At 37.2% G+C, this 27,355-nt stretch overlaps 1 protein-coding gene across 3 annotated transcripts; it reads left to right on the top strand.

The window, feature by feature from the left end:
- Positions 1 to 1,256: 1,256 nt before the first annotated feature.
- TMEM209 (transmembrane protein 209) lies at positions 1,257 to 27,355 on the top strand (the record flags this gene model as incomplete). 3 transcript variants are annotated; one of them, XM_080831608.1, is made up of 14 exons in its annotated part: positions 1,257 to 1,329; positions 2,256 to 2,392; positions 2,536 to 2,594; positions 3,558 to 3,689; positions 4,184 to 4,425; positions 9,613 to 9,814; positions 15,026 to 15,201; positions 16,317 to 16,388; positions 18,278 to 18,374; positions 21,740 to 21,865; positions 24,815 to 24,912; positions 25,940 to 26,054; positions 26,151 to 26,248; positions 27,278 to 27,355. In XM_080831608.1, exons 1-14 carry the CDS (start codon positions 1,327 to 1,329, stop codon positions 27,353 to 27,355), a joined length of 1,635 nt encoding a protein of 544 aa, XP_080687734.1. In that variant the 5' UTR covers positions 1,257 to 1,326. The 3 variants fall into 3 exon arrangements, with proteins under 3 accessions (XP_080687734.1, XP_080687736.1, XP_080687735.1); XM_080831609.1 differs by having other exon boundaries at positions 1,314 to 1,490; XM_080831610.1 differs by lacking the exon at positions 27,278 to 27,355 and having other exon boundaries at positions 26,135 to 26,204.

Here is a 27,355-nt window from a genome sequence, read left to right as displayed (position 1 = left end):
TGATTAAAACCACAGTTTTAAAATACCTGTTAGGGGCGCCTGGGTGGCTCAGTGGGTTAAGCCTCTGCCTTCTGCTTGGTCATGATCTCGGGGTCCTGGGATCGAGCCCCAAGTCACATCAGGCTCTCTGCTCAGCGGGGAGCCTGCTTCCCTTCCTCTCTCTCTGCCTGCCTCTCTGCCTACTTGTGATTTCTGTCTGTCAAATGAATAAATAAAATCTTTTTTAAAAAAATCTGTTAGATCTTTAAGAGCATAGCATACCTGCAGATTCCATTAATATGCAATACCACGAGGAATCTTAATTTTCTTCTATTTGACCTTAGGTGCATCTTAGGAAAATTTTTGGTCATTGACACGTACATGATGTAACAATCCACTAGCTTGTTGTGAAAAGATGTGATGTTTTCATTAGGGTAACATTTCTCCACATCCCCAAAGGCAGGTCCCCACTCCCTGCTCATGGTGGCTGTTGGCCTTGTGCCTTGTGCCTGCATCGCCTCCTTCAGGAAGTTCACCAGGAGCCTGCCAGGGGCACCCCCTCCAGGCTCACCGGGCCCCACCTCTCCTGACCCTCTATTGCACCTGCTGGCTGACCTCCAAACACTAACCAGGGAACTCCACTTTTACATCCCCACGCGTGGCTCTGTGGCACATTGTAGGCGTTTGTATTTGTTAAATAAAACCAAAGTAAGCTCCCTGATGAAGCTTTTCCTCAGGATTATAAATTCTTCCGAAGAATATGCGATCAAAGTAACAACTGGATTTTTTTTCAACCTCAAAACCACGAGCAACTTTAACAGATTTGGGGATTTCTTCCTCCTGCTGCACCCTTATTACAAGGATATTTAAGAATTTACATCGGGTCAGAACACTTGTTTTTGTGAGAAATGCTCTGTCGTCGCTGATGGGTGTCTGGACACGTTACCACATACTCTACCCTACAATTAGCTACCCTGCGTAATAAAATCGGCTTTAAAATGTGAGCATTATTTTTTATCCATAAATACCCTAAGGAAGCTAAAATTATATTAATATATAGAAATTCAGCTTGTTACAGTTATTACTTTTTACTGCGGGTTCAGAACTTGGTCTGAATTTTTGCTGCTCAGCTTTCTCCCTGCAGAAGAGAGCCACAAACACTAAAGCTGTTTCCCTGGCAACGCGGCTAGCTCTCGTTCTTCCGCACCCCCCCCCCCCGCCTTCTCGCGAGAAGGTTCATTCTTCCGGTAACTGTGGTCCTGCAGGTCGGTTGCTTTCGCCTTCGCGCTTGGCTTCGCGCATGTGCAGTAGGGTGTGGCGCGAGCCCGCGGCTTCCGGCCGAAGAACATGGTGCGTTTTGGGGGTCATCTTTGTGCTTCCTGGCGGCGGAGTCCACGCGGGTCGTGGGGTTTCCGTGACTGGATCCGGCGAGGGTTCAGCCAAAGGGGAGTGTGGCCAGGCGTCCCATCACCTGTAGTGGAAGGACGAAAGAAGCCATAGGGGTTGCTAAAGTTTGTGCTGGGAGACCCAGGGAGGGAATCTCTGGGGACTGGGAAGTTTTGACTCGGGCTGGGAGGCGGGAAGGGTACTGCTCTGTACTCTATGGATGGAAGAGTCTTATGTTTGTCTAAGATGAGGCCTAGCGAAACAGAGGAAATATAAATCCCACGTGGGCCCAAACTGCACACTCCCGAGTCGTTCTCATTCCCTTCACACCACGAGTGTTCACCCTTAAAAAACTTAAATTCTTAAACTTTATCAGCAACACAAAACAGGGGTCCCTGGCATGCGACGGGCCGAGTGCAGACAGTTGTTCACGATGGTAGGCAGTTAATGGTTTCTGCGTGAAGATGTTAAGAGGAGAGTCTTTCATGGCTTTAGCTAATATGGAGTATTTTCTCCCAAAGCTTGGTATTTTGAGTTTCTTAAATTAGCTCTTGGGCTAGTCCTTGTAACATCCTTGAAAAGCACAGTACAGAATAATTGTGGATATAATCACCATCCTTCAAATACAAAATAAGACATTTTTATTCATTGCAAGTATTGTTCTCTGAAGTGACCAGCCAGTTCTCTGTTGATTACAATATGGTACCAATAAACTTATAATTTAGCATTCCCTTTTCATATAATAATAGTAAAATGTAAAAAATTTTGGAAAGACACTTTAAACATAAAGAAAACGTGCAGTTTTTAGTTACTGTTATAAAGGACACAAGTTTCCTAAATGGAGAAGTGGTTTCTTTTCACTAATTCCAGTGCTTTTTATTTTTGAATAGATGCAAAGGGAGACAAATCCTAGTGCTTCCCTTATTGACAGAACCATCAAGATGAGAAAAGAAACAGAAGCTAAGAAAGTGGTTTTAGCCTGGGGACTCCTAAATGTATCTATGGCTGGAATGATATACACTGAAATGTAAGTTAATTAGCCAAAAAAAAGTGAAACTTGAAGAGGCTAATGGTCGGTTCCACAGGTTTTGGTGTTTGTTTTGATTTTGGGTGTTTGTTCTCTTTGTTGTTTTTGATGATTTTTTTTAAGACTTTGTCTAATTTTTTCAGGACTGGAAAATTGATTAGTTCGTATTATAATGTGACATACTGGCCCCTCTGGTATATTGGTAAGTAATTAATTTTTATTGTGATTTAGATTTACTACTGATGAAAAACTGCATTCATGTTCAATTCAATTTAGTATTCGTCCCTGTATTCCATAAATATTCGAGTGTGTACTATGTTCCAAGAACTGGGGATACAGTAGGAAGGGAACAAGGTCCCTGCCCTCATGGAAGGAACGTTCTAGTAGAGGAAACAAATTAAACAGTAAATTCCAGGTAATCGTTGGAGTTCTGTGATGAAAAACAATGTTTGGTGGTGGTGATTTGTTCTCTCTGAAATGCCTTCCCTACTTCCCTACCACTGCTCCTTTCAAGAACAACCAGATTTCTATTCCATTGATGCCTTCCTCAGTTTACTTGTTACTTCCTCTGTCTGCTTCTCTCTGCTCTTCGGTAGTCCCGGGATATGAAGAGTCTTTATGGCCATTAGAGTGAATTCCATAGTCTAACACAGACATTAACTTCGAGTCTGTGATAGGGAGGTGGTGTGGCAAGGAAATAAGCAAGTTTTGGTATCTGCATACCTGAGGTGTAATCATGAATAACTGGCTGTGTGTTCTTGCAAAAGTCACTTGACTTCTGTAGTCAAATGAAGGTCAAAATATTTATTGAACAAGGTTGTAAGGATTAGTGATTATTTTTTTGGTAAGATTTTTTGATTTTTAGGTAATCTCTACACCCAGTGTGGGGCTTGAACTCGCAACCCTAGATTGAGTCACATGCTCCACCAAATGGGCCAGCCAGGTGTCCAGTAATATTTTGAAATTCACTAGTAAGTGTCCTATAATAAACATTTATGTAATAAACATTGTATAAAGTATACATTCATTAAATGGTAACTATTATGAGGAGTAGGAAGATGGTTTTCAATTTTTTTGTTAACTTGCTGAAGTTTGAAGAGTTTTGTCCCCCCCTTTAAATGTTCTGCCTCCCTTTTTAAAAATATAACATATTGTTCTCTTCCAGAGCTTGCCCTTGCCTCCCTCTTTAGCCTAAACGCCTTATTTGATTTTTGGAGATATTTCAAATACACTGTGGCACCAACAAGTCTGGTGGTTAGCCCTGGACAGCAAACACTTTTAGGGTTGAAAACAGCTGGTAAGTGTTTTATATCTTTTGCAAAGGTGGGGGAAAGGTTGGCAATAAATCTTTCTCAATTTAATTTGCCCTTTTTATAGACTGAGCTGGAAGGGACTTCTGAGGCCATCTGGTTCAACTATATTAAGCAAGTCTATAATAAATTGTCTTAAGACCAATGATTATCATTCCTATTTGTATAAACTGAATGGAAATAATATTCAACAGCCTCATGAAAGTTTGTTCCGTTGTTTAATTACAATTAAAATTAAATGACTCTTGTTGCATTGAAGCTAATCTCTTACTTTGAAATCTGTGGAAACGGTAAGCAACTACTTTGTGTCCTTAGGTAATAATATGTTATGTAACTTAACAACCAAGTCACTCTGTTACTTTCTCTTTTCTTGAGAAAGATTCAATTCATTAAATCTGTTCTTATAGAAATTTTATTTACACATGCACACACATCTTTTATTCACTCATTTTTTATTTATTTATTCTTTCCTTCCTTCTAGTTGTACAGACTACTCCTCCACATGATCTGGCAGCAACCCAAATCCCTCCCTCTCCACCTTCTCCTTCAATTCAGGGTCAGAGTGTGTTGAGTTATAGCCCATCTCGTTCACCCAGTACCAGCCCCAAGTTCACCACCAGCTGTATAACTGGATATAGCCCCCAGCTGCAAGGTCTATCATCAGGGGGCAGCGGTTCCTATAGCCCTGGAGTGACTTACTCTCCCATCAGTGGTTATAATAAGGTAACGAATCCTTTCTCTTGGCCAGTCACATTATTTTAGAATGGGGAGCTACCTTGAAAATCAGCAAATGAGTCAAAACTCATTTTCTCACTGAGGGAACTGAGGAACAGTGGGTAATTGACTTGCCCAAATTGCCCGTTTAAGAGCCAAGAACAGAACCCAGATCCTGATACCTAGTCAGAAGTTCTTTATAATACACCCGAAGATGAAAGAAAAAGTACTAGTTTTTGCAAAGATAATGGGTTGAGGGTCACCATCTAGGATCTTTCTGCAGGGTTTTTCAAACCAGTTGAGACTATGGTAATGTTTTACTTTAGTTTTTAAATTCATGTTTGCCCTCTTTCTTTGCTTGTTTATGTGAAACGTTTGTATATCCTTATAAAATTTTAATGCTTTCTGGGACACCTGGGTGGCTCAGTTGGTTAAGCGTCTGCCTCTGGCTCAGGTCATGATCCCAGGGTCCTGGGATCGAGTCCTGCATCCCACTTCTTGCTTGGTGGGAAGCCTGCTTCTCCCTCTGCCTGCCGCTTCCTCTGCTTGTGGGTGCCCTCTCTCACTCGCTCTCTCTCACACAAATAAATAAATAAAATCTAAAAATAAATAAATAAGATTTTAATGCTTTCATCATGTTGGATTACCTCCTAAGAGGAGTTGTGTAGTTGAACTCTTGAGGATGGACACCCCTCTCGAAAGGGATGAATAGAAACCTTCATTCCAGCTCCCACAGTTAAGTGGGATATAGTTCTCATTTTTGAACTTGATAGAAGCAAAATTGACGAATTTGAAATTATGACTCCTGCCTGAAGTGTAAGGGCATAGAAGGAGCGTTAAAGAGATGGTCAGGGGCACCTGGCTGACTCAGTCAGTAGAGCATGCAGCTCTTAATCTTGCAGTTGTGTGTGCAAGCCCCATGTTGTATGTAGAGGTTACTTTAAAAAAATCAGGAGTGCCTGAGTAGCTCAGTTAAGTGTCTGCCTTTGGCTCAGGTGTGATCCCAGGATAGTCACATTTTTGGATGCTCTTACTATTTAGACTAACATCTCTGTAGCTGCTAGTTAAATGAGGAATGTCTGGAAATGAAAACACACTGCCCTCATTCTTTATATAATATTTATTTGTAATGAACTTCGATACAACTGGGTACCTGATAATAATTTTGGCAAGTAATAGAATTTAGAACATCTTGTACAAGTTAAGTATTATGAGGAAATGTATATATGGTGATAACTCACAACCCATAGGTAAATATGACTTGTAAAAATAGCTTTCATTTTCATAAGAAAAGAAAAATCACTCATATTCTTACTATCCAAACATATTTTCTGTTTAATGGCTACTTAATACTCATCTAATGGAAATACCATGGTTTACTCTTGAATAAGTAAGTTATTTTTATTTCTTAGAAACTATTATTAATCTGTGCTAAATAGCTCTTTACATAAAGTTTGTAACATTGTTTATCTTTTTCTACTAGACTGTAACCTCAAGTACAAGATGGTGTGTTTTTATTCATCTGTGTTTTCTTAGCCCAGTGTATGGAATATAGATGCCGTATAAGTATTTGTTGAATACAAACTAATACCTTGGAAAAGTTAATGAAATAGAATAATTATTTTTCTAGAGAGAAAATGCCAAGATCGACTAAGTAGAAAACCTAAATAAATATGGAAGAAAAATTTTAAACTTTAATCAAATATATCTGCAGAGTATATTAGAGCCTGAAATTTTGCTATTGAGTTCTTTTAAATTTTCAAGAAACAAGTTACTTTTAAATTTTTGATTATGAAAGTTTTGAGACCCATCTTCAGTAGTTACCACATTCTGTAGTGTATGGACAGCTAATTCTGATCCAGTAAAACGTGTTAAAAGCATAAATTCTGTAGTCAGAAAATTGGATTGAAATCCTGGTAGGATCTTGAGTGAGTTACCTAACCTCTCATATCCAAAATTAGTACAGTAGTAATATTTACCTATTATTGAGAGGATAAAATAAGGTAATATACATTATGCATAAAATATGCCCCTTGAGTAGGAATAAACCTATGGTTTATATAGCCCAAATATCATAGCATATGTGAGGATTTTTTTTTTAAAGATTTTATTCATTTATTTGACAGAGGGACATCACAAGTAGGCATAGAGACAGGCAGACAGAGAGGGGGGAAGCAGGCTCCCTGCCGAGCAGAGATCCCAATGCAGGGCTCGATCCCAGGACCTTGAGATCATGACCTGAGCCGAAGGCAGAGGCCCAACCCGCTGAGCCACCCAGGCGCCCCTGTGAGGATTTTTTTTAAATAGGCTCCACCCCCATAAGTGTGGAAGAGGATTAACATTTCTGTTTTCAAACATTATTAAACTAAAAGATTTTTTAATCCTTGCTTTTTGACAAGCTTATATAAATTGATAATGAAACCCCAATAAAAATAATTATCAATGTACTGGAGCAGATAGTTGATAAAATAGATAATAGAGTGACCAGTAATTATTTTTAAAGTGTTTAACTTCATAAGTATGAGGAAACACAAGTTAAATGTAAATTTTTAAAAATTCTTCTATATCAAATAAACATTTTAAAGTAGTAATGCTGATGGATATATACCAAAATATGTCCTCCTATCAGTTTCTTCTGAATTGTATTTTCATTTAATACAATGCAAATATGCATTTAAATGTTCATATGGTTTGATCCAGTCATTTCAGTTCTAGGAATCTCCTGAAGAACATCCTCAGAAATTAAGAAAAGATTTATGGGGGCGCCTGGGTGGCTCAGTGGGTTAAAGCCCCTGCCTTTGGCTCAGGTCATGATCTCGGGGTCCTGGGATCGAGCCCCGCATCGGGCTCTCTGCTCAGCGGGGAGCCTGCTTCCCTTCCTCTCTCTCTCTGCCTGTCTCTCTGCCTACTTGTGATCTCTGTCAAATAAATAAAATCTAAAAAAAAAAAAGAAAGAAAAAAGATTTATGGACAAAGATGTTAATCATAACATTATTTACAGTGGCCAAAAATTGTAGACAGTTCGAATGTCTAGAATAAGAGAATGTAAAAATAAATTATAGTATATTTGTACAATGAAATATTATATAGCCAGTAAGACTATTTATAGGAAAATCATTGGTTAATTTTTAAAACAATGATGAGGGGACACCTGTGTGGCTCAGTCAGTTTCTGCTTGGGTGGTGATCTCAAGGTTGTAGGATAGAGCCCTCTGGCTCCACGCTCAGCAGGGAGTCTGCTTGAGATTATCTCCCTGTCCCTCTTCCTCTGATCACCTCCACCAACGCACATGCTCACATGCTCTTGTCTCCATCTCTAAAGTAAATAAATCTTTTTTATTTTAATTTTTTTATTAACGTAAAATGTATTATTAGCCCCAGGGGTACAGGTCTGTGAATCACCAGGTTTACATACTCACAGCACTCACCATAGCACATACCTTGCCCAATGTCCATAACCCAACCACCCTCTCCCTACCCACCTGCCCCCGCCCTGCAACTCTCAGTTTGTTTTGTGAGATTGAGAGTCTCATGGTTTTTCTCCCTCCCAATCCCATCTTGTTTCATTTTTTCCTTTCCTGTCCCCCAAACCCCCCACGTTGCCTCTCAACTTCCTCATATCAGGGAGATCATGTGATAATTATCTTTCTCTGATTGACTTATTTCACTCATCATAATACCCTCTAGTTCCATCCACGTCGTCACAAATGGCAAGATTTCATTTCTTTTGATGGCTGCATAGTATTCCATTGTATATATATACCACATCTTATTTATCCTAAAGTAAGTAAATCTTTTAAAAATAAAAATTAATAAACAGGTAATAAAACTAAACAGTATTGTCTCAATAATGTAAAAGCAATAATGCATTGATTTATCTGTGTACATTTAAAGATTTGAACATAAAATATGAAAGGGGATTATATTATTTCTAGGTTGTGGAGTTAAAAGTATGACTTACTTTCTTCAAACTCTCCATTTTTTAAAACATGCATATATTGCTTCTTTTAAAAACTTTATTTTTTAGAATAGTTTTTAGGGTTTGTAGCAAAACTGAGAGGAAGGTAGAGACATGTTGTATACCTTTCACCCCCACACAAGCATAGCCTCCCCCCAGCTATCAAAATCCCCCACCAGAGTGGTATATTTGTTACAGTTGATGAACCTACATTGGTACATCATTATCACCCAGAGGCCATAGTTTACTTTAGGGCTCACTCTCGGTGGTATGCATTCTGTGGGTTTAGACAAATATATAGTGAAATGTATGCACCATTATTGTATAGTATCATAACAGGGTAATTTCACTGCCCTAAAAATCCTTTGTGACCTATCCATCTTCCCCGGTCCTTGGCAACTACTGATCTTTTTACTTTGTCCATAGTTTTCCTTTTCCAGAATATCATATAATTGGAACCTTACAGTGTGTAGCGTTTTCAGATTGGCTTCTTTTAGTTAGTAATGTGCATTTAAGTTTCCTCCATGTCCCTCTCATGGCTTGATAGATCACATCTTTTTCTTTTCTTTTCTTTTCTTTCTTTTTTTTTTTTTTTAAAGTGAGAACGCTCGTCTGCGAGTTGGGGGTGGAGTGGGCAGTGAAGGGAAGAGGGTGAGGGACAGAGAGAATCTTAAGAAGGCTCCACGCCCAGCCTGGACCTGACTTGGCTCTGTGGAACTTGATCTCAAGACCCTGAGATCATGATCTGAGCCGAAATCCAGAGTCAGATGCTGAACCACCAAGGTGCCCCATAGCTCATTTCATTTTAATACTGAATAATACTCCTTTGTCCAGCTGTATCACCATTTATGTACCCATTCTCTACTGAAGGATGCCTTCATTGGTTCCAGGTTTTGGCAGTTAAAATAAAGCTGATGTAAATGTCTGTATGCAGGTTTTTGTGTAGACATAAGTTTTCAACTCCTTTGGGTAGATACCAAGGAGCACAATTACTAGATCATGTGCTGAGTGTAGTGTAGTTGTGTAAGAAACCGCCAGCTGCCTTCCAGAATGACTATGTATACATTTTGCATTCCCGCCAGCAGTGGATGAGGTTTCCAGTTGCTCCACATCCTCACCAACATTTGGTGTTGTCATGGTTCTGGATTTTGGCCATTCTAATTGGTGTGTTACTTTTTGAAAGTCAAAAACCGAAACAAATAAATTTCAGTAAAAAAGAAGTTCTTTTATTTTGTATAGATGGCAAGCTATAGTCCCTCTCCTTCTTCTCCATACCCTACTACTGTTGGACCAGTGGAGAGCAGTGGATTGAGATCTCGCTACCGGTCTTCACCCACCGTCTATAATTCCCCTACTGACAAAGAAGACTACATGACAGACTTAAGAACTTTGGATACTTTTCTTAGAAGTGAAGAAGAGAAACAGCATAGAGTTAAGCTGGGTACGTATGTATATTTTTAGTTAGACCTAATGTACATATATTTGGTGTTACTTAATGTTACCCTTAACTCATTATTTATAGTATTTTGATTCCTCTCCATAAATGTTTCTTTTTTACCAATATACCTTGATAACCTAGGAGAGAAATACATTTTGTTTTTATATTTTGTATAGTTAGAATTAAGTTTACCAAACTTAAAAAGTAAAATGTAGCTGAACCAAGAAATCTTGAACCTTTCATCTACATTAAGATTGCAAGCTTTTTCATATAAGTTACACTTTCTATTTAAAAGTTGAGGCTATCAGTCGTTTTTAAATCAGTGCATTGCACCGCTTATTGAAGTGATGGTTGTCTCCTTTTGGTCCTTGAGAAGATTGGCGAGGTGGAGAGAGAATGGATTTACTTCAGAAGTGCTGCTGTTTTTCAGAACATTTTTAAACTTGTCTTTTAGTTTACTTTGGGAAACAATGTTAGCAAATCTTAATCTGTTTGGGGTGGATTTGATTATAACAAAGTCAATTATTTGAAACCAAATTAGGTTATTGAGCCAAGTAATGATTTTTTCCCCTCAGGAACTTTCACAGAAAGCACATTAGGTGCTAAAGCATGGCCACAATGAGGAAGTCAGTTATTGGACCATGGCTCTTTGTGTCACTTGAAATCTCTCCATTGATTTTTAATTTAATTTTGCCTGAAAGTGCCAGGAATGTCAAAGAAACAAATCAATATTATCTTGTTATTTGTTGATGCATGCTTTTTCTTCTTGTTAAATTTTGAAATATTTCAAGTTTACTGTAAATTATAGAGTATAATGCCATGCAAAGAACAACCTAGGTTGTTCCGTTGACGTATCTGGGTCTTATCGAGATATTTTCTGGGTTCCATTTTTATTTCTTCTTTGATCCTTTGGAGTTATTGAGAAGGGTTGTTATTATTTATCAGAAGTATTATTAGTGATTGGTTTTGCTTTTCATTTCCAACATACAAAATGAAGGCTTGGTTATCTTTTATTCTTCCCCTAAGGGAATTGTGCTACGGCTAGAGATTGTGAACTATACCCTGTCAGCTCTTTGGTATTTCTTAAGACTTGGATTTAGGCTTCCTGTGTGATCACTTTTTATAAATGGTTCTTGGTATGTTGAAAAGAATGCATAGTCTCTAAATACTGGGCCCCATGTTTGTTCATTGAGCCAGACTTCTTGAAGGTGCTCTTAAGGTCTTTATCTTATTAATCTTCATCCACTTGATCTATTAGTTAGTAAGAAAATCCATTAACAGTTCCCACTGATTGTCTTCCATTAAATGTCTCCTTGTAATTCAGTCAAATTTGCTAAATGTGTAGGAAATTATGCTAAGTGCATATAAATTCAGGATTGTTAATATCATTATGGCCAATTATTCCTTTTATCTTTATCTCTTAGGGTTTTTGCCTTCTATTTTCTCTGATATTAACACAGCTGTACTAATTTTCTTTTGGTTAGTGTTTGCTTGGTGTATTTATGTCCATCCCTATACTTCTGACCCATTATCTGTAGGTTTTAGGTAATTTAGTATTTTGTATAAATTAATTTATAAATAGTATTTTGTGAGGAGCTACTAATAGTATTTTGTGAGGAGCTACTTTGAGGCTGTATAAATGTCCTCTTCCTCATCATATTTGACTTAGCTTTTTTTTTTTTTTTTAACATTTATTTATTTCGGAGAGAGAGCACAAAGTGGAGGAACAGGTGGAGGAAGAGGGAGAAGCAGGCTCCCTGCCAAGCAGGGAGCCCGGTGCAGAGCTCGATCCCAGGACCCTGAGATCATGACCTGAGCCGAAGGCAGGGGCTTAACCCACTGAGCCACCCAGGCGCCCCTTGACTTAGCTTTCACATCCTTTTAAGTTTCTTTTCAAAATTGTTTTTACCGGGTGCCTGGGTGGCTCAGTGGGTTAAAGCCTCTGCCTTTGGCTCAGGTCATGATCCCAGGGTCCTGGGATCGAGCCCCGCATCGGGCTCTCTGCTTAGCAGGGAGCCTGCTTCCTTCTCTCTCTCTGCCTACTTGTGATCTCTGTCTGTCAAATAAATAAATTTTTTTAAAAATTGATTTTTACTATGTTGGTTCTCATAGGGACTTTCTAATTCCATCATTCCTTCTTTATTATTCCCTTTTACATTTTTTAAATATCTTTTATGACAAAATATGCATAATATTTACCATTTTAACCATTCTTAAGTGTATAATTCTGTGGTGTTAAGTGTATTTATATTGTTGTGCAGCCACCTTTCATATTTATTTGTTGGCATTCTGTTGTGAGATAGAGCTTTTTCTTCTCCCCAGTAATGTCATTTATTTTGATGGTTAGATGGTCTCAGATTTCACTGGTGGGATTCTCTGGCTTCTATTTTGTTTGTTGTTTTGTTTTACTTTCTAGCACCAAAAGATATTTCAGGCTCCTCTTGTACTTTCCCTGGTTAAGTGGCTCTGGAGTCCATCTGTTTCTCCAAGGGGCCATGTTTGCTTTTAGTGGAGAATGATATTTAGAAATTAATGTCCAGGCACTGGATATACCACTGTTGATGGGACATCACTACTCTAGGTCCTCTGAACAGACAGCTAGGAATATATGTACACACACACCTATTTGTATTTCTGTATCTGTTCATCTGTATATATTAAAAACCATGAGTTCATACTACTGCCTCCCAATTCCAGTCCAACTATACAGGGTTGATTCCAGCCTCCTCCCTTTTCATATTTGTAACTCTTTTCTCCAATAGTAAGAAACCAGGCACTCACTTTTGCTTTTTCTCACACATTTTTTTGCTGACTAGCTCCTCCATCCTTCATTAGTTCACACACATCTCCTAAGAACATGAACATTTTCCTTTCTAACTATAACATAATTATCATACTTAAGATACTAGTATTATTCATACTCACATTTCTTCAAATTGACCCAGTAATGGCCTTTGTTACTTTTTTTTTTTTTTAACTGATGCAGGATCATGACATTTATGTTCGAAGACGTCAGCCTAGTTGTTTTTCAAATTTGGATTTGTGTGGTCATTTTTTCATTATTAGATAAGATTAGAATCAGTTTAAATACTATTTTTTCGTAAGAATACAACATAGGTAATGCTATGCTCCTTTCAACATACCATATCAGGAAACACATACCATTTTGTCCCTTTATTGGTAAGATTAAATTGGATCACTTGGTCAAGATGATGGCTGCCTTGGCTTTCCCTTTTATAATTAGTAAATAATCTATAGTGTGATACTTTGAGACTTGTGAATCCTGTTTCCCAGTAGCCTTTCACTGAGTGGTTTTAGCATCTGTTGATGGTCCTCTCCGAAATGAGTTAATGCAGTGGTAGTTGCAAAGTGGAGACTTCCTAAAACTTCCATTTCTTCCACATTTAGTAGTTTGGCATTCTTCTGTTTTACCGCTTACCCCACAGTTGGTTTGTTCTAGCCTGACTGTTTGCACTGACTGTTGGTTCTTTCTTCCCTAAGCAGTGTCTGACTTGCTGTTTAACTCATTGAGTTTTTTAATTTGTTGTGGGTGTTTCCCCCCCGCCCCAATTTTCAAGGTTTTACTTGGTTCTCTTTCAAATAGGCATGATTTGGTTTAGAGTATCTTGGTTTTGTTCTTATGTTTTCCATTCTTTTTCCTATCTCAATCATTTTAAACATAACTCTTTAAAAGTCTGTCCAGGGGCGCCTGAGTGGCTCAGTTGTTAAGTGTCTGCTTTTGGCTCAAGTCATGACCCCAGGGTCCCTGGATTGAACCCCATGGGCTCCCTGCTCAGCAAGAAGCCTGTTTCTCCCTTTCCCACTCCCCCTGCTTGTGTTATCTCTTTCGCTCTGTCTCTCTCTTTCAAATAAATAAATAAAATCTTTTTAAAAAAATCAAAAATGAAAATCTCTGTCCAATAGCTCAGTTATCTAAAGTTCTTAGAGATTAAATACTAACATTTTTGTCTTGTTGATACCTTTGCTTGAAACTGTTTTCTCTTGTGATTTCTATATTTTTGTTTTTGGTAAGCTTATCTGCAGTAGGGTTTTATTTATCTGTGCTTTTCTGTCCTGAGAAAACTGGATAGAAGCCTTCTCTCCTCCTAGCAGTTTTGTATTTCCTCTGCCAAGTGCCTAAGGAGTATCACTGACCTTGAACTAACTTAGGTAATTTCTGAGCTAGGAGGTTCCTGGACTTCACAGGTAGTATAAATGGGTATTCTAAACCCATACAAAAATGAATAATTTTTAAATCCCTGTATGACCTAAGACAGACAAATTTCCTTGTTATCTCCTGGTGCCAGTGGACAGATTTTTCTTCTTACCTACCAAAAATTTGGCCTGTGAGGTTCCTGGCCCTTTGCTGGGTACAGGGGATAGAAGTAGAAGGGTCTCAGTCCAGCTCTACCTGTGCTAGGCCTATATCCTCGTTATCAGTTCCCACTCGGGCAGCGAAATCCAAGCTGATAGGTTTCCCAAAGCCTATAGAACTCGCCACAGCAGCCACAGCAGCAGTTCACAGGAATGCTGGGGAAAAATAATACTTCCTGCCCTCAAGGAGCTCAAACTCTGTTTTGGTAGAAAGACAGACTATAACCTTAAAGTGTGACAAGTACTCTGGTAGAAGCTTCTAGAGGATTAAGTCCCCATATGTAACTATTAACATTTCCTGAGAGTAAATGTGTAATTTAGAAGTGTAATCGTCAGTCTCTTTTAATACAACACAGGAGTTATTACAGGCTATAAAGAGAATGCAGTGTAGTACAGGGAAAAGCGAGCCTAGCTGCTGACCCAGAAAGTAGTTTATTAATAGGAGACTGAAATTGTCCCATTCAGAAAGAGCCACTAAAAATTCAAGCAGGGAACTTCCTTAGCCTATTTCTTTCCTGAAGAATTGTGTCTTTTGTTTCTTGCTGAATCATTTGAAAGTCTTACAGAATAAAACAAGCTTAATTTTACAACAGAAATAAACACTTTCAACCACTTAGAGTTCTTAACATGATATTGCTCAGTAAATGTTCTTTTTAATTTTTAGCACAGGCTAAAATATGTTCTCTAAAGATAAGTGTCAGGGAGGAGAGGAATCCCTTGGGGCTTTGTCTTCCTTGGTTGCCCTTGCCTAGGTGCCTAGATAGCCAGCGTTCATGAGCTAACTCTGGATGTCAGAATTACTACAGCGCACACTGATGCTCTTTAAATTCATCATTGTAGGGAGCCCAGACTCTACCTCGCCTTCCACCAGTCCCACTTTCTGGAACTATAATCGTTCTATGGGAGATTATGCACAAACTCTAAAGAAGTTTCAGTATCAACTTGCCTGCAGGTCTCAGGCCCCCTGTGCTAACAAAGATGAAGCTGATCTCAGTTCTAAACAAGCAGCAGAGGAGGTAAGTGGGAAATAAAAATGACAATATTTTTTAAAATGAATTAATTATTTTTATTAATGTATAAGGTATTATTTCCCCCAGGGGACTTAATATTTTTGATTGCAGATTGTTAGAAAGTCTCTTCTACTTCTGGAACTTTTTTTTCTGTAATCTTCACTTTTTTTTTTTTTTTTTAAGTTTTTATTTATTTGAGAGAGAGAGCACAGGCAGAGGGAAGAGCAGAGGGAGAGAGAGAGGCACGCTCCTCCCTCAGTAGGGAGCCCGACATGGGGCTCAATCCCAGGTGGGATCATGACCTGAGCCAAAGGCAGATGCTTAACCCACTGTGCCACCCAGGCACCCCTGTATTCTTCACTTTTACTGGCTAGAAACATAAATCTGGTACATATTAAATAGTGGAGAGACGCCTGTCGTACCTAAAGCTGATTTATATTGTACACTTTTATTCTTTATAACACATAGTTGACGTTACCATCCTGCCTAAAAGATTTTTCTGCATAAAGATAAACACATTTACCTTATGGTGTCTGCTTTATTTATAAGAAGATATCTCAAGTATCTATTTGTACTTAATACATAAGACTCTTGCTCTTTAAAATACACTTGGATTTGGGATGCCTGGGTGGCTCAGTCAGTTAAGTTTCCAACCCCTGATTTTGTTTCAGGTCGTGATCTCAGAGTCCTGAGATCCAGCCTGGCATCAGGCTCCACACTCAGTGGGGAGTCTGCTTTTCTCTGTCCCTTTCCTTTTGCCCCTCCCCCTGCTGCCCCCCCAAATAAATAAATAAATCTTTAAAAAATAATAAAATACACTTGGTTAGACTATTCAACAGTCTGTAACTTCATCATTTTAATACCAAATATAAGATTTTTATTTGTTCATAAAAGCAAGAATGTTCTTTAAACATACCAATGTAAGGAATTTTAAAGATGTGTCTGCGTGAATAGCAACCAAGTGGGAAGTTAGAAAATTATCACTGTTAATTAGATCAATATCAATGTTTGTGAAGTTGTTTTTCAGATATTTTTCCATATATTTTTGAGAGTGGAAGAAAATGACTAATTTCTGGCAGGATTTTTCCTCACTGATTGTTCATTTTAAACATTTTTAATAGGTTTGGGCAAGAGTGACTATGAATAGACAACTTCTTGATCATATGGATTCATGGACTGCTAAGTTCAGAAATGTAAGTTCTGACATTACTCTTTGGATAATACTAGTACCTCTTAATATACAAAGTGTGTTATTAGAATATAATTTAGAGGTGTTAATTACTAACTAGAATTATCAGAATTAATTATTATTAAAAATACAATATGGGGGACACCTGGGTGGCTCAGTGGGTTAAAGCCTCTGCCTTTGGCTCAGGTCATGATCTCAGGGTCCTGGGATCGAGCCCCGCATCGGTCTCTCTGCTCAGCGGGGAGTCTGCTTCCTCCTCTCTCTCTGCCTGCCTCTCTGCCTACTTGTGATCTCTGTCTGTCAAATAAATAAATAAAATCTTTAAAAAAAAATACAATATGGATGGCACATGTGTAAGGATAAACACATTTACCTTATGGTGTCTGCTTTCATCAGGATTTTTTTCTCTCCGTATTTAGTAAATCCATTTATTTTGAGTGGATTAAGGGATAATATATTTAGTTATTAGGAGCTTTTTCCCTTTACCAGCAGCTCAATTTTATTTTACTTTTTTCATTTTTTAAAAAGATTTTTATTTATTTATTTATTTATTTACTTATTTATGTATTTGAGAGAGAGAGAGAGCCATGAGCAAGGGGAGAGAGAGAAGCAGGTGGGGCTCAAATCCCAGGACCCTGGGATCGTGACCTGAGCCAAAGGCAGACGCTTAACCCACTGAGCCACCCGGGCACCAGTAGTTTAGTTTAGTTTTTCCTTTTTTTTTTTTTTCCATTTTATTTTTACAAAGAGTTTTTCTGTCAGAACCTATTATATACCCAGAAATGTGAGGGAAATGAATGAGGTCATCGCCTCAGAGAACTTTAAGTTAGAGAGAGAAGGTAATATGTACTAGAATCTACTTCAGAATATTTCAATTTCTTTTACTGTTTTGGAGAAGAACCCTCTCATCTTTAGCCTGGAGGTTGGGAAGGCTGACTCATCCAGAGCAAGTGAGTTCCCTTGTTTCAGCCCTGCCTCTTTCCTGCTCTGGAAGGTACTAGAAGATCCCAAGTTCTGAGGACACATGAGTGCTCCTCCACTCAGGGCTCCATGTAGATTCTGCAGAGGCTGCTACTACTTCCACTCCCATCCTTCAGCACTCATGCATCCACTATACATCTTCTAGAAATCATTGAAATCACTTGTGCTCTTCTTTTATTCTTTTACTATAATTTTAATAAAGTATCGAGAGTGAGTGATGAAAATTGCAGCCTATTTTCTTGAACCAGAAGCCTGGATGTCTTTCTTAAACAAAAATTCCTTCATGGGGATACAAGGGAACATAGTCCTGAACCCCTTAGGTAATTTTGTTGCAGCCCAAGTGTGGCTGGTAAGTGGAATGCATTGAATACATGTTGGAAGAATGAATAAGTGAAATGAGTTGCTTTTAGCTAAGTATAATAATCATAAAAATTTAAGAAAAACTTAATACGGGGCGCTGGTGGTGCAGCCTACTGAGCGTCCGACTCTTGGTTTCAGCTCAGGTCGTGATCTCACAGTTAAGGAGATCAAGCCCCACATAGGGCTCCACACACAGCATGGAGTCTGCTTGGGATTCTTTCTTTCTCTCCCTCCCTTCCTCTGTCCCTCCCGCTTGTGCTATCTCTCTGTCAAGTGAATAAATAAATCTTAAAAAAAAGAAAGAAAAGATAGAAGTGAAATTTTTATATTCTCTCCAACAAAATGCAGGCCTACGTGCTTTAAGATTATGACTTAACTTACACTCTATAGCTTGCTTGCTTAACTCTCTGAACTTCAGCATTCATTCTCTTTTATTATACTCTGTTAATATTCAAGAAGACAGTAAAAATATTCTTAGCATTTCATGAAAATAATTATTTGAGAAATGCTTTGGAATTATGTGTGTCAAATCTTTGCCTCGTTTCTTCCTAGTGGATCAATGAGACAATATTAGTGCCCCTCGTACAAGAGATGGAGTCTGTCAGCACACAGATGAGGCGGATGGGCTGTCCTGAGCTTCAGATAGGAGGTATGTGAAAACAGAGCGCAGCATTTGATTTACTATCAGTGAATCTGCCAAGTAGAAATTTTCTTTTCGTACCAGGCTATTTAAAAACTTCTTTGTTGGGACGCCTGGGTGGCTCAGTTGGTTAAGCTGCTGCCTTTGGCTCAGGTCATGATCCTGGGGTCCTGGGATCGAGTCCCACATCGGACTCCTTGCTCGGCAGGGAGCCTGCTTCCTCCTCTCTCTCTGCCTGCCTCTCTGCCTGCTTGTGTGTACTCTCTCTCTCTCTGACAAATAAATAAAAATTTTTAAAAAAAGTTAAAAAAAAAAAATAAAATAAAAACTTCTTTGTTATCTCAAAGACAAAACTAAATGTCTCTTACATACATTTTTTCTAATACATATTTTATTGAAATAGAATTTACTTACCGTACAGTTATCCCATTTAAAGTCTACAGTTCAGAGGTTTGGGTTGTGCAGCCACAATCAATTTTAGAGTATCTCATCACCCAGAAAAGAAACCCCACATACCCTTCATACCATTCCCCCATCACTCATTCCCCAGCCCAAGGCAACTACCAGTTTAGACAGACCCATGCTGGATATTTCACATAAGTGGAGTCATACAGTCTGTTGTCATTTGTGACTGGCTACTTTAACTTCCTGTGTTTTCAATGTTCATCTGTGTTACAACATTATCAGTACTTTGTTTCTTTTTATTGCCAAATAATATCCTGTTATATTGATCTGTTGAATTTTGTTTACCCATTTATCCGTTGATTGACGTTTGGGCTGTTTTCACTTTCTGGCTATTATGAATAATGCTGCTGTGAACAGTTGTATACAGGTGTTTGTGTGGACATGTTTTAATTTCTCCAGGAGTAGAATGGCTGAGCCATATGGTAACTCCATGTTTAACTTGTTGAAGAACAGCAGACTCTTTTCTAAAGCAGCTGTACCATTTTACATTCCTACCAATAGTGTATGAGGGTTTCAGTTTCTCACATCTTCACCAATACTTATCTGTCCTTTTTATCATAGTTGTTCTAATGGGTGTGATTTACATTTTCCTGATGGCTGCTGGTGTTGAGCATCTTTTCGTGTGCTTATTGCCATTTGTGTATCTTCTTAGGAGAAATATCTTTTCAAATCCTTTACCATTTTTAAATTGGATCACTTGTCTTCTTATCATTGTGGTATTCTTTATATATTCTAGATACAAGTCCCTTATCAGATATTAATTCCAAAGTTGTACAAAGCATAAAGAATGTGTAATAATGCCAATTTAAAATCACCTATCTTCAACTCTCTTACCTGCAAAAAAATAAAACTGTTAAGGTTCCATACAATTTGCCTAAAATATATATACCATAACTTATTTAGTGTTAAGTAATTAGATTTCAAAATAAATAAGGAATATCGTAGTCGACCACCTCTTTCTAGGGAATAAATTTCTCCTTGAAATAGTTAAGTGCTTTGCATTGCACATTAGTACTTTCTACTTATTTTGGGTGTCTTAATCAATCTTTATCCTCTGGACTAAGAGCAGAATTGTATATCCCAAAGGTGTCTATTTACTGAATGTCCAGATGTCTCATAGGTAATTTGCACACCCTCACATTAACCTTGAACTAGCTGTTAGTGTCCCATTTATGGTTGAGGCTAAGACACACAGAGCTTTGGTAACTTGCCCAGGGTCACACAACAGAGATTTGAGGCCAGAGCTCTGTTAACTCCAAAGTCCAGAATGGTTACTTTCTAGATCTTGGTAATGTTGTTTGAACCAGTGCCTGTCCTCTTTGAGCTTTCTTTAAACACTGTAAAAATGGGGAGAGGGGGAGCTATTAAAATGTGTATTTTCCACATTTTACCAGTATGATGTGCTTTCTAAAAAGAATTACATTGCTTTGTGACTACAAATGCAGTGTATATTATGTTTGTTGTAGAGAGGCTGGAAAGTAGAGACAGAAGTACACAAAGAAGAATATTACCGTAAATTCTGCTTCCAGAGATAAATCACTATCAATTTTAAGTCACAGCCAGTTTATTATTTTTGGTTATGATACTGACTAACTCTCACTCTCTCTCTCCCTCTCTCTATATGTAGATACTATGTAAGTGTGTGTATATATGTATATATTATATATCTGTACTGTATACTAATATATATAGTTATATACTTATATTTAATATTGGTGTATACAATATATATTTTAGTGTATATATAATATATATGTTAGTGTATATATCTGTCTCAATTGTATGTTATACCATTATTTAAGAATATTGTAACTTTTAAAGTATATAAGAGTTGAAGGAATAGGGAACATATATGTACATTTTTTTTTGAAGATTTTACTTATTTATTTGACAGAGAAACAGTGAGAGAGGGAACACAAGCAGAGGGAGTGGGAGAGGGAGAAGTAGGTTTCCCGCTGAGCGGGGAGCCCCATGCAGGGTCAGTCCCAGGACCCCGGGATCATGACCTGAGCCAAAGGCGGATACTTAACAACTGAGCCACCCAGGTTCTCCATATGTACATATTTTTAATTAAATTGGGGTCATACTGTTTTGTTGCCTACTTTCATCCCAGTTTTTCTATTTTGTTAAATATTCTTCAGTACTGTTTTTGTAGCTAGATTGTACTTCATTTTTATATGTGTGATATATTGTGTTTAAGTCATCTTTATTATCTAAAATGTTGGGCTTTTGCCCTTTCTTGTTATTAGTAATGCTGTGAGTAAATATCCTTTTATCTAAATATCTGTGTACATTTGTAATTATTTCTTAGGGATAATTTCTTAGAAGTGGAGTTAGTTCAGTAGGAATAAATGCATTAAGGCTTTTGACATACATAACCCTTTAAAAAGCTTATACCAGTTTATGCTCTAGCAACTATGTCACACAGAAGAAGAATGCCTTTTTCCCAGCATTGAGTATTACTAGTGAGGTTAGACATTCTGAAAATTTGTTAGTTTATTATTTCTTTGCATAGTCGTCTTTCTTGATAAGAGAAATCACTGTCATAAAAAGTTTCTGCTTATCAGTGGCATAACAGGCAACTTTTAACTCAACCTGATTTTGAAAGCTCTTATGTATCTCTCTGCGTACCCCACAAAAATATTTTGTGTATTAGCTGTTTATAGATTTGTCAGCATGGATTTGGCTGCTGCTTTTGGTGTGTGTATGCATGTGGTTTCTGTTCTTATAAATCTGGCCACTATGCCGGAAATGATAAAAAGAAATTCTAAGTAAAGTAGATAATGCAAATTGTTAAACTATTATTGCTTTCATTTATTCCTTCGACAAGTATTGAGGAAAAAGCATTTTAAGTTCTTTTAGAGACCCACATGAAGAATAATCTGTTCTGTGTGTTTTATTTTTAACAGAGGCTAGTATTACTAGCTTGAAACAAGCTGCTCTGGTCAAAGCTCCTCTCATTCCAACTTTGAATACAATTGTGCAGTATCTGGACCTGACACCAAATCAGGAGTACTTGTTTGAAAGGATCAAAGGTAACTAGTAATTTGAAAAGGAAAAAATTTCACTACTTTGAGATGTTATAAATAAAAGTAACAAGGAAGGGTACCTGGTGGCTCGGTAGTGACTCTTGGTTTCGGCTTAGGTCATTGAGATCAAGTCATTGAGATCAAGTCCCCCATCCAGCTCTGCACTGGGTGTGGAGCCTGCTGAGATGCCCTCTCTGCCTCTTCCACTGCCCCTCCCCTCCAACTCATGCACACTTTTTCTCTCTCTCTTTCAAAAAAAAAAAAAAGTAACAAGGAAAAAAAATTTTTTAAGACTGAGTATCTTATATTTTGTAAGTATATATTTAATTATGGCTTAATTAAGGCTTATTCTTGAACAGCTTTTGGTTTTTATATTTCATATGCTTAAAATTGTCAAAATGGGAGGGGCGCCTGGGTGGCTCAGTGGGTTAAGCCTCTGCCTCTCTCCCTGCCTGCCACTCCTCTTGCTTGTGTGCTCGTTCTCTTCCTCTCTCTCTGTGTGTCAAGTAAATAAATAAAGGAATTGTCAAAATGATGTAGTTAGCCTTGAATGTATTAATTAATTTTATTCTGTATAGGGAAACTTAAATATGAGCTACATGGGCTCAAGTAAACATTTCACTCATTTCTACTCTACCAAGAATGGATACCACTATGTGATTCTTTATAGTTTGAACATGCTGAACTGACTTTCAGTTCTTAAAATTCATATTTAATATGTTGCTTCTTTGTCTTTCTGTTATGTCCAGATTATTGGAGGGAAATGTGATCTTCTGAGGAGACTGACTTGAGAATCAGGAAATTTAGCCTTCCTGATATTCCCACGGTCTCTCTTTATGCTTCCCTGCTTTTATTTGGATAAACTGTAAAATGTTCTCATCACTAAAACAAGTTTTAGAAATAGTATTTCACTTTTCAGATTTACCATAAATTTTAATTTGAAAACGTTATGGTGCCCCCTCTCTTCCCTAGGTTTGGACTAGGTTTCAGGAATAATCATTTATCATGACTTTTAGGAAACTTTTTATTATTATAAGATTTCAGATATTCATGGGGTGCCTGGGTGGCACAGTGGGTTAAAGCCTCTGCCTTCGGCTCAGGTCATGATCCCAGCATCCTGGGATCCAGCGCCACATTGGGGCTCTCTGCTCAGCAGGGAGCCTGCTTCCTCCTCTCTCTCTGCCTGCTTCTCTGCCTACTTGTGATCTCTGTCTGTCAAATAAATAAATAAAATCTTTAAAAAAAAAAGATTTCAGATATTCATAAAACTAGACACAACAGTATGCTGAAGCCTTTTAGACATAGCCCCTGGACCTGCAGCCATCAGTCCCTGGGCATCCCAAGCCTTATCCATATCCCCATCTGCCTCCTCCCTTTCCGTATTGTATATAGCTCTGTATGTGTCTCAAAGATAAGGCCTTTTAAAAATATAACCTCAGTACAATTATCACACTTCATATTTTTTTAAGTTTCTTTATATCATGAAGTATATAACTTATGTGTGAATTTCTAGCCATCTCATAAAATGTATAATTACTTTTTCTGGTATTATTTGAATTGGGATTCAAATATAATTACATGGTATGACTGGTTGATAAAGCATTTGAGTTCCAGGGTGCCTGGGTGGCTCACTCCATTAAGCATCTTGCCTTCTGCTCAGGTCATGATCCCAGAGTGCTAGGATTGAGTCCTACATCCGGCTCTTCTCTCTCTCCCTCTGCCTCTCGCTCCCCCTGCTTGTGCTCATTCTATCTCTCTGTCAAATAAATAAAATCTTTTTTTTTTTATTTTATTTATTTAAAAAAAAAGATTTTATTTCTTTATTTGACAGAGAGAGAGTGATCACAAGTAGGCAAAGAGGCAGGCAGGGGGCGGGGAAGCAGGCTCCCTGCTAAGCAGAGAGCCCGATGCGGGGCTTAATCCCAGGACACTGGGATCATGACCTAAGCCGAAGGCAGAGGCTTAACCCACTGAGCCACCCAGGCGCCCCTCAAATAAATAAAATCTTAAAAAAAAAAAAAAAATTAAGTGCCTTTTAAGCTATAGGTTTCCTATCCATCCTTTTTGTTTTTTCCTGCAACTTAAAAATTGGATTGTTTCTCCTGTAGAGTTGCCCATGGTGTGGATTTTACTGACTATGTCCCCATGGGGTGTAATTTTATGTGATCCTCTGTTCTCCATATTTCCTATAAATTCAGGTTGCAGTTGTTGGCAAGATTGCCTGATAGATAGCAGGTTATTTGTATATCCAAAAAAGTACACATGTGTACACATGTATGCAAAGTACATATAAAATATTATTATATTCTATATCAAATATACAAAAAAGGTTAAGCACAGCTAAGCCTTCTAGATTGAACAGTTACCAACATTTCACTGTCATTGATTCTCTCTACATATATACATATATGCTTTTTTTTGCTCTACCATTCATTACAGACATCATTACTTTTCAGCATGCAAATTCCTAAAAATAAGAACATTATCCTACATAACTCCAATACACTTAACAGTTGTTTAAAATTAGCAATATTTCTATAATATCATCTAGTATACAGTTCATATTCAAATTTCCCAATGTCCAAAGAATGTTACATATCCTTTCTTTCTAACCAGAATAGAGTATAGGTTCACATATTACTGTAAGTTGTTTTATCTTTCTTTGGTCACTTTCTCCAGAACAGTTCTGTTGCACCTTTTTTCCCTACGTGACACTGACTTCATTGAAAACCCAGAAGTTTTATCCCACATTTTGAGTTTGTCTGATTCTTTCTTCTTTCTTCATGGTAATGTGTATTTCTTTTATATCTTGTATTTGTTTATGTTTGGGGTTTTCATCAGATGATATGCTTCCTTTATTGTAGCACCTTGGCCTTTTTTCCTTTTCTTTCTTTCTTTGTTTTTATTTATTTTTTTTTTTTTTTGGCTTTTTAAATTTCACCCTTGTTGCTCCAGAACTTTCTCAGGGAGGCTGTATGAGTTCATTTCGATGGAATAGAGGTGGAGACTTCAAAGGACGCAAGTGGGATACAGACCTGCCCACTGATTCTGCTGTAAGTCCTACTTCAATTTTTTTTTTTTTTTTTGGTTTAACATTCTTCCATGTTATTGGACTTATGTACTTTTATTTTTCCATTACAAAAATAAGTGTTAAAAAATTTTAGAAACTAAGGTAGAAATAAAAATTTTACATTGTACCATCATCTTTACCACTGTTAGTATTTTGGTGAATTTTCTTTTCATTTTTTCCCTTATATTGCACTATTTTTTAATGTTTTTATCATAGTTGTAATCATCCCACACGTAAAATTTTGTATTCTTTTTTAACTTTTGCAGTGTTTAAGTATTTTTTCATTACTACACACTCTTAATTAACTGTTCTTCTATATTGGAGCTAGAAGCTTGAGAATTACTTAGTTTCTGTTTTAAATAATATTGCAGGAAATATCGTGACGCATATTTTTTTTCTTATTTGGGATTATGGCTTTAAGAAAGATTCCTAGGGGAACATGGGTGGTTCAGTCGCTTTAGCCTCTGACTCCTTTGATTTCAGCTCAGGTGATGATCTCCTCAGGGTCATGAGATCAGCTGTAAGATTCTGGGAGTGGAGCCTGCTTAAAATTCTCTCTCCCTCCCTCTGCTCCCTGCGCTCCAACATTCATACTCTCTTTAAAAAAAGAAAAGTTTCCTAGAATTAAGATTGTTGAAATCAAAGAGTATAATGTTTTTCAGCATTTAAGAGTTTTTCAAGATCATGTTCTTTATTGTTTTATAGTGACTGCTAGATGTAAAAATGAAGTTTCAAGTGCTGATACTCAAATTGAGAATGTATTTGTATTTTTATCTTGTTTTTTTGTGTTAACTATATGGGTATGAATGATCCACTTAACAGAAAACTGGGAATGTCTTGCTTTTCTGTTTTCGTTTTATAGATTTCATCTTGCAGATGTAACCACTTGAAAGCATTTTTGCTAGTTTCTCTATAGGGAGAAGTTTAAAAATTGGAGTCATTATAAACAAAGGCTTAAAGCCATGATAGATTTTCATGCTGATTTTGAAAAATTGTTTTCTCATCTTCAGATCATCATGCATGTATTTTGCACCTACCTCGATTCCAGATTACCTCCACATCCAAAGTACCCTGACGGAAAAACATTTACGTCTCAGCACTTTGTTCAGACACCAAATAAACCAGGTATAAACTTCCTAAAAGAATACGTTGAGATTTTCACATGAGATATATATAGAGAGGGGTTGGCTTTTTTTTTAATGTAGCATATTTTCTTTACAGATGTGACAAATGAGAATGTTTTTTGCATTTATCAGAGTGCTATCAACCCTCCCCATTATGAGCTAATCTACCAGCGTCATGTCTACAATCTTCCAAAGGTACCTCTAAATGTAGAAATTGCTATTACAGGGTGTCATGGATGACTTGCTTTGATAATATTTTTTAAATTAGAGTCTCTTATTTATGGAATAGGTAAACTTTTTAAATTAGGGAAAATGCGTTTCTTGAATATCCCTTTTTTTAACTATTAATATATGCTTAACTTGGGAAAGTATAACAAAAAAGAAGAAAGATCACTCATTATTCCATTACCTGAAGGCACCTGTTGTTAACATTTTTGGTGTATTGCCTTTGGTAAATTTCATTTTGGTCTTTGTGCTATACTTTGTGGGTTGAAATCATATTTATGTAATTTTATTTCCTTTTAAAAAATTAACTTCTTAATTTAATTACCTTAAAAAACCGTAATTTTCCATCCCATTAAAAAGCTTCCATAGAAACACTTTTTAATGGCTGTAAAAAAGTTTATTGTAAGATTATAACATAATTTATTCAATCATTTCCCTACCATTGGACATTCTGGGTGTTCTAATTCTTCATTATCATAAACACTGCTGAGTATTCATCTTTATGGATATAGTTATCTGCATTTGGGGAATTTTATTAGCTTAAAGTTCCAAAGTGGAATTCTAGGTTACAGAATATTTTCGAGGCTTTTAAAATACATTTTCAAACTACTTTATACAAAAGATTATTGTACCAGTTTACATTTCTATTCAGGCATTTTAATCTTGACTGCAAGCATCAGTTCTGCAGCTTCTACCAGTTCTACCAACTTCTTTACTAAGAAATTTTACATTGACTATAATCATAAATTGTATTCTCCATCAAATTCCTAGGAGAGAATATTAATTTCCTTTTTTGCAAGTTTAACATTTCAGCTTTGATAGTGTTAATATTTTGGACCATTGAAGTTTCTGTCCAAATCCATGCAGATGAAAGTCTGAATTACACAGAATTGTGAGTTAGTAGAATGTGAATTGATGGGATCTGCATTTATCTTTTTGTTTGGTTTGCATAATTTTTTTGTTTGGCTTGGTTTAAATCTTGCTGGCTTCTTGTTCCAGGGCCGAAATAATATGTTTCATACATTGTTAATGTTCCTCTACATCATAAAGACCAAAGAGTCAGGAATGCTTGGGTAA

The sequence above is a fragment of the Martes martes genome (genome assembly GCF_963455335.1).
Source record: "Martes martes genome assembly, contig: scaffold_435, whole genome shotgun sequence".
In the NCBI taxonomy this organism is placed as follows: domain Eukaryota; kingdom Metazoa; phylum Chordata; class Mammalia; order Carnivora; family Mustelidae; genus Martes; species Martes martes.
This window is presented reverse-complemented; position numbering and strand designations above follow the sequence as displayed.